The sequence below is a fragment of the Anopheles coustani genome, chromosome 3 (genome assembly GCF_943734705.1).
Source record: "Anopheles coustani chromosome 3, idAnoCousDA_361_x.2, whole genome shotgun sequence".
In the NCBI taxonomy this organism is placed as follows: domain Eukaryota; kingdom Metazoa; phylum Arthropoda; class Insecta; order Diptera; family Culicidae; genus Anopheles; species Anopheles coustani.
In genome coordinates, this window is record NC_071288.1 from 26,786,563 (window position 1) to 26,798,710 (window position 12,148).

Sequence of the window (12,148 nt, forward strand, 5' to 3'; positions counted from 1 at the left end):
CTAGCAGTTCGATTAAAGGACAGCAGCCTTTTGCGTCATGTCGCTAGCTTTTGAACCCTTGAAACTGGAGCGTCCGACGCTTATGCTGCCAGTCAAAACCGCCCTCGAGAGAGCAGAGCGTCGCCGGGGCAAACATTACTATCTCGCGGAGGGGAGAGGTGTGCGGCGAAAGGAAAAGTCAGCGGCGCAATGAATAAATCATGAGAAAATGCCGCTAATGTGCGTCCTGCTGGTCGTCAAAAACGGAACCACCCGTCGCGGCGTGCTCGAGAACCCGGTTCAAAGGGCGCCCGGGATATTCGATTCGGTTATAAAACCATAAACTTGAATCATAAGCTTCCTCGCCGCTCCCCCACCGACGCACCGCGCGGGGTGGGTATAAGTAATTTGCCGCAGGAAAACCCCCATGCCTAAGAACGTCTCGAGCGTGTAGCATGACGAGAAGTCGAACGGGAACTGGTTGGACAATGGATCGAGTTCGGTCGTAATGAGTTTCGGGAAGGATACCGATGCCGCCGCTTCTGGCGCTGACGTTCTCCGTCTAAACAGCGGACCTTTTATAGCTTTTAAAATTTCCCACGCTCCCTTTTGGGGAAGCCGCTATGGGAGGAAACGTTTTCTCTCCGTGTAATCTTATCAGTTTTGGCTGGTAATTAAGACCATAGGACATGGGCGGCGGGTGAAGCACGAAGAGATCATGAATATTAATTTGTAAACGGTCTTCTATGCTTGCTTCTGTTACGCAACCCAGCTTGTGTAAGATACCAGAACATACTATTCTAGAACATACCATGGTTTTTGTTTTACAAACCGTTTGAACGTTACCCCTATTGAAAAGAAAAGGCCATCCATATTGCAAAAGTAATAGCAGCTGCATTCAAACAAACACCAACATATTTTCCAACCTTTTTTCTCCCTGACATAAGAGAGTTCTCCAGCATTCCCGAGCAAACCCCGCTTCAAGCGACGAACTAAAACGTTGGTGTCACTGCCTGGAACGAATTAGTGCCACCCATCAGCGGCAGCGCCGGATCACCCGAAGCAGGAGCAATTGTCGAGAAAAACCTCAAGCTGATGAAAGCGCCCGGGCTTGGAAAATCCTCACTCAAACATCAAGCATCCGGGTTACATTCACCCACAGCAGGCGTTGGCCAGTTTTCGCTGGAATCGGTTCGCCGTAATGACAGCCAGGCGCTCACAGCGATGACAGACATGACAGTAACACCACAGTCCCCTCGTGTGTTTCCCAAGCCCCCCCCCCCCACCTCCACCGGCTTTTGCACACTGGGAAAATGTCCAATCTGTCTCCGGCGCTTGCCCTTCCCAGCGGCCTCTCTTCTCTGGCATTTACTTCGTACGCTTCCTTTTCTTTCCGGGCAAAAGTGCGGACAGTCCGTCCGTCACTGTGGGACCATTTTGAGTTGGGTTGGGTCGAGAAAAAATAAAAATGAAATAGCAACAACCAGCGGAAACAATCGACCAACAAATGGTTTTAAATTTGATTAAGGTCCCGTTTTTATCCGTACCCTTCGGATGAGTGCGCCGCCGGTTTTGCGAATAAAGAAAAGGTCGGGAGGATTGAGGAAAAAAAAGAACAGATGCACAATGGGCTAGAGGTCACGATAATCCCCTGTGAACCGGGCGCATGGCACTTGGTTGAAGGAATATCCCTGCAAAACCGGGCGTTCCACCACCATTTGACCGAGCTGTTCCAAGGATAACGTCCCCGAGAGTGATCGTCCCGGGGAGAAGATCATTTTGCGCCAGACCAGCCAGACCGCAACAGTGATGCCTCGAGGTAGGAGATATGTGCGTAGACGGGAGAAGGGAAGGGTGACAGCACTCGAGGAGTTCATTTTCCCACCACCGACCGATATGAAGCCGCGGACGGACGTAATGAATTTTTAATTATCTCCCTCCACGCTCACGGAGTGCTCGAGCGCAGAATTAACGCATCAAAATGCCGAATGCTCCACATCGACCGATGATGAAAGGGTGGGATGCTCCCGCTAGGAGGATATCGAGCGCATACTGGCGGGTGTCAAGGATGTGCCGTTTCTTCTGCAGCTTTGGTTTTGGCGACGAGAAGCGAGAAAAACGAGCAACCTCGGTAAAGGATTTGTCGGACGGGGCGCTTCCCAACGGGTTCACCGTAGGATTCACCCTGACGTTGAAGGATGCACCAACACGAAAGGACGGTCCCTGAGTGAGCGCCGTCAGTGGCAGTACTTACGGTAGATGTCAAGCTTCCAGCCGTCCTCCTTGCCCGCATCCGGGATGACGGCCATCTCCGCCCGGCAGGACAAGTATTTGCCCTTATCGTCGATGGTGGGCCGAAAGCTTAGTATCGATACGGTGATGTTCCCGTCCGGGTCGGTCTGGAATGGAGGGAGGGATGGAGGAAAGATTAGAATCACGTATGCATTTTGTAATAAGTGTGTCAAGTGAGTATGCTGACGTTAGATCCTTATGTTGTTAGCAATTTTTACTTATCGCTGAGTATTCAATTTCTTGGATGTTGTATGACTATGGTAATGATAATTCATTGTATAAGATACACGAAATATGCTAGTAAATTTAACATTTTATAGTTTAAAAAATCCCATCTTTATTAGAGAATTTGAATTTGGGAACGGAACAAGACCAAACAGGAAATACATAGTTTTACAGACATTTGTTACCATTCAAGAAGGAGCAGATTTTTCCTGTCAAACAAATATTAAGCATGATGCTTCGAATCACCTAAAACATATTTTTTTCGTGTATTTAATACGCGTATGAAAAATATCGTGCGCTAAAAAATTATATGTCATTATGGTTGAACAAACGGTATATCGTTTGTTAAAAACTTGCAAATCGATTCTAGAGCCGGTCGTCCAATATTTCCACCATAAATGCCACAGCATTACCATTTCAATGATCGGTTGATCAACGGATTTCGTTTCGCTGCTAATTTAGGTGGTCCGGACATAAATTGTCCACCTGCCAGTGCCGTCCTCTGGCCCTGCCCGCTGTCATCGGCAACCGGGCGAGCCAGGATTTTAAACCATTTCCCCCCACTGAAGCACACCTCCACTTCCCTCCACCCTTTACTCCCTTGTGGCGTAGAATGTGGACGCAGGAATGGGCGAAGCAAAAATCGGGACATGCTTTCGTCGGGAATGGTCCATGTTTTGCCATGTTTACGGTGCACCGGATTTTCCAACACCCTTTTTCTTTTCCAGCGTCGCTTCCCGTGCGCGTGAGGCGATTTTCCCGCATCCGGAACGGGTCATGCGGTATGTTGGTGTGGGAGGGGGGATGGGGAGGGAGGACATTTTTCCCCCGGCATTCGCCACAAATTATTGCACATTCCACAGTTGCACGAGCGAAACTCGTTAGAACAAACGATGGCGAACAAAGCGGGTCACCCCTAACGAACGCCCCGGCTTCGGAGGGCGCTGCTGCTGCGAACGAAATTTTCCAACCACCGGCGCGCAACTATCACAATCATTCGCTCGCTTTCCGTCCTCCTTCCTGTCCCTCTCCCTCGCACTGCCCTACCGAAGGCTCCGACGTGCCGTGCGTTCCCGTAGAAGGAGTGTCACAATGTAATAAATTTGGTATTATTATTGTTATTATTGGGACGAAATTTGCATACAAATTGCAATTTTCTATCAACACCAACCGAGTGAAACTCCGGTTGCCTCCGTCGCCGTCGGTCGTTGCCTTTGCGGGCGCGGGATTTTTCCACCACTTTTCGTCCGTCTTTGTTTTTCACTTTCGTGTGCAGTTTCGCAGAAACCACACTGATTTCCATACCCGGCCGTTTTTCCTCGACCACCAACCCTAGAGCGCGTCCCAAACGCCCCGCTGCGAGGAATGCAAAATCAACTCCCGGGCGATCCCGGGATCTGCTGTGCGCCTCGAGGAAGTTACGACGTGAAAATAGGTTGCACGCCCCGGCCACGGAAGTCGGGAATCTCTTACCCTCCGCAGGCGACGCTATCACGGCCATCCGTGTGCATGCTCATTTCTTACGTAAACGTAGCGGTGGGAGGGGTTCTCACATGTCGTTCCCTTCTGTGCACCCGAGTCGAGTGAATCTGTGACATTTGTGCCGTTGACATAGTTCCACCACCACCAATCCGTTGCCCGCTTGGCCGACAAACGTTCCTGGGAAGGATGGCTGATGCCGGGCGGCAATAAGCAAGGACAGGAGAGTATTTCTTTTGCAGAAAGTAAGGAACCTTGGGCGTGGAAAAATGGTTCTTTGTGCAGTCGCTTGAAGGACGTGAAGAAATATTTGGTTTTCATCTGTAATCGTTTGATATATTAAACGACAAAAAAGAACGAATAAAGGATCATAAAATGACTGATTTTGAATAAAAGAAGCAGCTAGAAGACGGATTCAATCTTTCAATAAAATGAAATAAAATATGACACTTCAGCCGAAAGTGACAGTCATTGAAATATTTCTGTGTGTATTTCATTAAAACATTGCAATGATCCAACCCGGGATGGTTAAGCATCGAAATATTGCAATGGCTGTCATTTTTGGTAGAAGTGTCAAATTATATTTCATTGCATTGAAAGATTGCATCCGTCGTCTAGCAGCTTAAGGCATTTGTTTTGCTTTATATTTTACTAAAAAACATTTACTTTAAAATGTGGGTAGAGGTAGCATTTGAAAATCTATGAAATAAGAAATCTCTTAGTTGAAGGATAATAAAAAACTCATATTTGAAAGGAGGCAACTAATAAGTTCAAGGAAAAATTGTAAAGTTTAAGCGTTGTTTCGTTTAATCTTTGCAAATTTACATCTTGTGTTGCATTAGTAAGTTATTTTATATAGTTTAACTTTGACTGGTATTTAAAGTTAAACAGTAATGACAAAAGTGTGTTAATCTTTTCATGATACTTTGTATGCAGATTTGCCACTAACATGTTCAAAACAAACAAGAAGAGATTTTCAAACAGTGAGTTTTATTTTACAATATTTATTACCAACATCAAATCGTCGACACCACGATCAACTCCACGCTCCATCGCTTGGCCGCCAGCTTGATTAAGTTCACCTCCACACAACAAAACAGCAATGAAAAATGAAACCATTCTAACCGCAAACCATCATCCGGTGTTAGTGAAGGTGTTCATGTGCGCACCCAACATCCCACCGAAACGGGTGTTGCACCCAGCTGCGGAAAAACTAAATTGAAAATTGATCATTATTTCAACCGCAGCCGGCACTTGGTGGCACGCGCGCCGGGAGGATTGAGTGCCCGGGGCGTCGTGATCTCCATTGCCTGACAAGGGTCGAGTGGACGTATTGGCGAGAAGAGTATATTTAAAAAAGAAAAACACATCCACCCAGGTGTTAGAAAGGTTGGGAATGGAGCAGACCGGCAGATTGCATGGGAGCTGGAGCGGGCGAAAAAATAACAAACTCAGTCGGAGGGATCCGAAAGACCGAATTTTTCATCTTATTTTCCCGGTGTTGGTTCATACTTCGCTGTGGAAGTTTCGTTCGATCGGTTACTAACTGAAAATTACACTCGAATCATCAAACAACGTGGAGGAGGAGAAGAAATTTCGTGCCATATCTGTCTTCCATAACAGCGTGTTTTTCCGCGAATAATTTGTAAAAGCAATACTCTCCTCCAAATAAATCCAATTTCGTCCCTATCACATTTCATTTTCAAATTATATCTTCATATTTAACGAAACAATCGAAGCGGAATGAATGTTCACGCCCGAGAACCTTTTTCATCGCGTTCAACACCGTTCCTTTTCGATGCCTTTTATACCTGCGTCCAGTGAACCTTCGTCACGCGGTGACCTTACAGAACATTTTTGCGGACAAATTAATACACATCGCTAACGAGGCAAGCTCGATGGTAGAAGTTGATGTTATTAATACATCCAGACAAAGACAATTAAACGACAGTAAGCCCTGATTCTGTTTAAATTGTTTGGGTTGCTTTTTTAATTCAGTTCACAACGAGATGAATCGGAAACATTACGAGTTACTTATAGTTTTCTACTGAAAAAGCCCCTGACAACAGATGAGCATAAATTTCCTACACTCAATAGGTTTGATTTTATTCAACTAGTTAGTCGTAAGCTAAATAACTTTCGTCGGAATTTATGAAGCCGATTGAGGTTGATAATATTTCAAATCCGAACGCCCTACATGTTTCTAGCCTCCTGCGGTTAGCGTAACGTTGGTAGAATCTACACTAAAAAAAAGTACGTAACCCGATCAGACCGTCACGCCAACGGACGTGGTGGGCGACATACCAACACACTAGACAATAACGATTCTGTAGCGAACGTCACGAGCAAATGCACAGTGCGACAATAAACTACCCTTGTATCCTTAATCACAGCGTAGCATGTTTAATGATGTTGTTGGTCGGTTCGCGTATTTTAACCGCAGAAAAGTGAGGCTAGGTGCACTCGGGGAGGTACACGGAGGACAACTAATGGGACAAAATCATGCGACGATGTAATGCAATCGCAATAAACCAATCCGAAGCAGCACGCGACCGGGACGGCAACAACTGTTGACCGGTGGTTTTCCGCAACGCGTTCCGGCATGTCCCGTGCTCAACCTTTCGCCACATCAAAGTCAAAATCGTCTACCAGCCCCCGTTTTTCCCTCCAACGTGGCTTTCGTTCCGGTGAACGTCCGGGAAAAGGCGGCATCCAGATCGCGGATCGATTGACTTTTTGCTACATGGCGTATTGTACAACTGCGAGCTGATTGGAAATTTGTTGTTCGGCTTTCCGGAATTGTGTGCAAGACCGAACCAAAAAACCACAGTATTCGGTGAAGTTGAGTAAGCGGGAGAAATCAATCAGTCGTGTGTTGGCTCGCGGCGATATTTTGAAACATTTAATGACCATCGAATCGTAGACTCGGGTTCAATGTCGACCGGAGAATAAGTGAGCGCACGGGCTGAAAGTTTGTTACAGTTTGTATAAATCTACCAGCCATCCAAAGCACACTTTACAAATCGGATGTTTATGGTTGGAGAACAGTGGTTTTCCGAAAGCGAAGTTAGATATTTCCAATAGCACGTACGCAAACAAATTATTCAACAATTCAACGTGTTGTTTTTTGTGTGTTTTGTTTTGAAAAATGTTTACCTTCAGCTGGCAGTCGGTTTTTCCGCTCAACATACCGGAGCTTGGAGGGGCCCGGAGTTTGCATCCGGTTGCCCCCCGCCCCGGAAGCGGCGTGAGTTATGAAACTTTAGCACATTTCGAACAAATAATTGCTTAGCTCTACAAGCCGGGGAATGGTAGCAACGTTCTTCCGGCACAGAAAACCCCGCTGGCGATCGGTGCGGGCGGAAATGGCGACTGCCGAATGTGCTAAAATAGCGTCACCTCGCTCGAAAACTCAACCGTAGAATTCCGGGAAAGGCCGGGCGTGGGCTAAACTTTCCCCCACCGGAGAGAACCCGCTGGTTCAGGTTCAGTTGCACCATTTTCTGTTAATGAGATGTTTATTCCCGGTACGATAACTACTGCCGGGTCTTCCCCCTCCCTTCCCCGGACAGTTTTCCCTGGACGCCACCCAGCCGGTTTTGGGATTCGGATTTCGATAACGTAACCCATTACGACACTTACCGTCTCGTGATGGCCGCGCATTTGCGTGCTACCCTTCCACCAGGTGATGGTCGGGGCCGGCCGGGAACCGAGCACCTCGCACTGCAGATCGTACGTGTGGTTGGCCGACAGGGGTCGGTTTTTGCCCTGCAACCGCACCGCCAGGGGTCGCACTGTGGAGAAAGAGATGATAGCGATAAAAGATTAAACACGATAATGAAACCAAACTGCTTGTTGGGAAAAGGAGAAAAAACAAAAACAATCATCCCCGTTGAAAGCATGTGTCTGTGTGTTTGTGTGTGGAGTGAAAATTATTTCATTTAAATATTGAAACCCCTACAATGGGCAGCAGCAATTAACGGCGGCCATATTGCATTCCTGCGACCCCCTGCGACCCCCTGCGACATCGTTGGAAATGGGGGGGGGGGGGGGGGGGGGGGCAAGAATAAAGTCAAGTGCAGCCAGCATGCGGTAGGTAACTCCGGTTGCGGTGTTCGTGTTTTCTCGTGAACTCGTGAGCCCGAGCATATTAATCCAATCTGCCCAACAAGGAAGCCCCCGAGATTTGCCCCTAATGAAAATGTTCTGTTCCGCTACCTTTCCGAGTGGCACTTCAAACGGCCGCAAAACGAGCGAAAGCCGAACGCCCGAGTGCCGCACAGCGTGCACAGTTCCCAAAGCAGTTTAGATTAATCCGCCCAGCAAAAGCCCTGGGAGGGAGTCCGGGCTGTGTTTGGCGTTTGGCACCGGAAACTCCAAAGCCGGCCTCTGCAGTGCGCACAAAATTCCGACGCTCGACTTTAAGTCAACCGACCGGTGGGTTAAAAGCATATTGCAGCGCCAAGGGTTGGCGGAAAATTGCACAGCGGGGGAGGCAAGCGCACCGCCACCAGTTCGTGCTGGTTCAGTCCTGTTTTGCGGGCTGGGACTGAGAAGATGAGCCGTCCTGCGTCGTAAGACTCTTGATTTGGGGTTAAGGAATTTTCCCCAAGGGGACGCGGTGCTACGCTGATGGAAAAGATAGAGAGAGAAAGAGACAGAGTGTCGCCACTGTCGGGGGAATTATTGTATCATCAGCATCATCATCATTACCGGCGGCAATGTTCCGTGTCGTGAGCATCGGATCGCTATCGGATATTAAGTGGAATCTCATGTGGATCATTTGCGGATAGACGAGCTCCCACACGCGTGCCGGTTGGGTTGCCGGTTTAACGGTTATCGAAATGCGACACGTCCGATAAGCACCGGCTTTATATAATTCGAATCAATTTCAATAAGTTTGCGAAAAGCCAAATGATAAGACAACGGGTTTCCTTACCGTCGTGCGCAGTACAAATTGATTACCGGCGCTTGCAAAAAAGTCGTTCCAATCAATCGTTTGTGTAATTCACGGAAATGGCACGACGCGGAAATTGTTTGCCACGTTTTCGGTCATTCTTTCCCCGCAGTTGATCTCAAGTGAAAAGTATTACGCGTTGTTTATAATGCATCAAACTTTTTTCCGAATGAAGTAACCCTCAACCAATGGAACTTTATATTTAATTTTTATACCGCGTATTTTTATACCAATCTACAAAAAGAACTACGAAAAATGCATATGAAAACCTAACTGTGTCCAGGTTTTTAATTAATTTTAATCGCCATTCGAGTGCATGGAAGCGTGCAGAAAGTTGCTGACATTTATCGCCGTCACTCCACACACACACGGTTGTATCCATTTGTGTTCCCCCACCTGCCCCTCGCCCGTCGAATACCCGGTGTGTACGAAAAAGCGACACGAACATAATAGAGCCAATTCGACGATGAAATGCGCTTTCAGTAGAAACCGAGGGTGGCTGCAGTTCCACACACACACACACACAGCGCTGTGGGAGGAAAACTGGAGGATCGAAAAATAACATAAAAGAAAGCAGAGTGAGTAAAAAAAACACGCTCGAGATGGAAGTTGGCAATCGAATTATGGGCCCGGTTGGTGGGATGGACGATGGATGGATACAAAAAAAAAAATAAGCTACACGAACAAACCGTTGTAGCGCCATTTGCTTTGAGTGGAAAGTGGTACCCACTTCGGAAGGTTTTAGGAGTTTTTTTTCTCCTTCTTGTTCTTTTTCCCCATTGCACACTAATGCACGAACAACAGGGCCACCACACTGCCATTGACTCCTGGTGTGCTGGCGTGCTGTCACATACACACACACACATTCACAAAAGAAAGACAAATTCCTATAGGAGCGACGAAATGGACGGTTGCAATGGTCCATCAAATACGGTGGGATGTCCTTTTTCTTTGACGAAACAAAACTTTCCCTACGTCATGAATTCATTCCGCTTCCGTTGGGGGAGGGTAAGCATGGGACGGGATCCACCCCTAGGAACGACATTATTTTCCCTCCTCCCGGGCTGAGGACGATGATGACAAACGCGCAAAGGATGGCAAAAAGGCTCTCCCTTAGGTGGGTGGGAGGTGGAGGAAATGGACCGGGCCGGGTGGATGATGATGAAAGAAAACTTTGATGCTCCTGAAAAATTTATTTAATAAAAGCGTAAAATCTCAGCGGGAAGTTCGCTTTCAGAGTCAATTAAATTATCAATTTTCCATCGTACCGCATCGAGTTTGCGGGCCGGAATGATCGCTGGTGGTGGTCGTGGGAGAGGGGGAGGGGGGGAGGTGGTTGGCGCTGGAAATGTGCTGACGCAGAGCGAACAGAGCGACTCGCTGTGTTGACGCTGGAGTGGAGGGAGGGGGTGGTGGTGCTTCGTCATCATTCACCCGCCACCCCGGGATAATGGAAAATCGGCACGGCGGCGGCGGCTAACGTAATCCGTAAGTTTTCCCGGCCGCCCTGCCAATCGTAGACGGCGCCAAATGATGGGACATAAAAAGCACATCGAACGGTTTCGGTGCTTGATCGGGCGGCGACTGCGGTGGTGCCGCCAGGGCGGGCGTGTGTGTGTGTGTGCTTGGGTGTGACGCAACGATGACGAAGGCGGGCATCGTCGGGAAAGCGATATCACTTTTAATGCTATTAGCTGGCGGAGTGCGCGTGGAATGTTTCGATTTTCAAAAGCAAAGTTTTTGCTCGCCATCCCCTCTCCCCACCTCACCAAACCCTTCGCATGGAGGATTTTAGTGGAATTTCGTTGGTTTGCCTCTAGACTCTATTCTCCATTAGCGTCTTGTGGTTTTCGTTGAATGCGCTCGCAACTATAAGGTCCATCACCTCGGATGAATGGACGCATTGCGTTTCGAAATATCGTAGTTTATTTTAATGGATTGCTTTTTGTGTAACGTAACGCGGTCATTCTGCAACTACATGTAAATTGCTTCCGTCTTTTCATTTTACATTTTACTTTTTACATTCATTATTTCAAATTGTCTGCCATTAGGATTAAACAATGCTCATACACTAATAAAAACAAAATAAAACATAAACCTACAGGGCATGAACTGCTTGTTAAAGTTTAAATCCTTATGAATACAAAATATTCGCAGCGTCGCCTTTTGATCGAACCTTTTTTTCGAACATCAAAATAAAAAGTAAACCGATCCAATATCCCCCCACCCCCCAAGAACGACGTGAAAAGTCTTCCAAGCAGCCAATCATTGCCACCATAATAATCATCATCGAGCCGTCCGGTCACAGATTGACTACCTGTGGCGCCGTTTCGACGTCTTATTAATCAACACCTGGCGGTGGAGAAAATCCACTTGCCTCCACTCTGTTTACCTCGTGCCATTTCCAATGAGGTGGAAAAGCTGTTTAATTCGCTTCGGTTGCTGCCAACGTTGGGGGACGAGCCCCTTGAGCACCATAAGGATCGGAAGCGAGCGATCCAAAACAGATGCGAACCGTTTCAGGGTAGTTCTGTACCTGCTCCGATAAGCAGCACTCTAGCGAATACTGTTTTTCTTACGGCCAACGATTGTGGTTGCGGAAGTGGAGGAGGATTTCCACAGCACAGAGGGACTTTGTTCTTTTAATCACGATTATAAAGCCTGTGAATCAGCACTGACGCTGGATTTCTTTTGCAAGACGAAAGAGAATAGAATGATTTGTTATGAACGATGTTTCATTTCAAGTCACTACAACACTATGATTCCATTGATACTTTTAAAGCTAGACTTCTTGCAAATCCGCAAATTAAATTGTTGCGCCTAATGATAATTTAATTGACAAGACACAATAAATAAATAAAATGAATAGAAAAAGAAAAACCAAAACATACGGGACTTAAACTTAAAGTTAATAGTCCTTCGAAATAAATAATAAATTGAACAAAATCAGATTTTTACTACGTAGAAAAACTCGTAGAATAAATTTTCCTATTTTAAACAATGGCATAAAATAAAATTACTATTGGCTTTAGGCAAGCGTCAGAGCTTTACCGCGTCAGGTTTTGACAGACGAAAATGTATGGGATTTGACAGCTGCAAGCTGTTGTTTGATATTTTTGCACGGTAAAATAAAAGCCGTTGGCTTTCATCTACAAAAAATAATAAAACTGATCTTAAAAATTACGCAAACATTGGCGGATCTGACGTCCAATAAAA

General features: G+C 46.7%; 1 protein-coding gene across 1 annotated transcript in view; it reads right to left on the reverse strand.

Moving 5' to 3' along the window:
• Positions 1-12,148, reverse strand: part of LOC131258676 (nephrin) — a 121,000-nt gene that overhangs the window by 25,317 nt on the left and 83,535 nt on the right. The window contains exons 6-7 of the mRNA XM_058260036.1: positions 7,618-7,769; positions 2,234-2,378 (exon numbers count right to left, since the gene is read on the reverse strand). Coding sequence (XP_058116019.1) covers positions 2,234-2,378; positions 7,618-7,769 — 297 coding nt within the window. The remainder of the gene's footprint in view (positions 1-2,233; positions 2,379-7,617; positions 7,770-12,148) is intronic.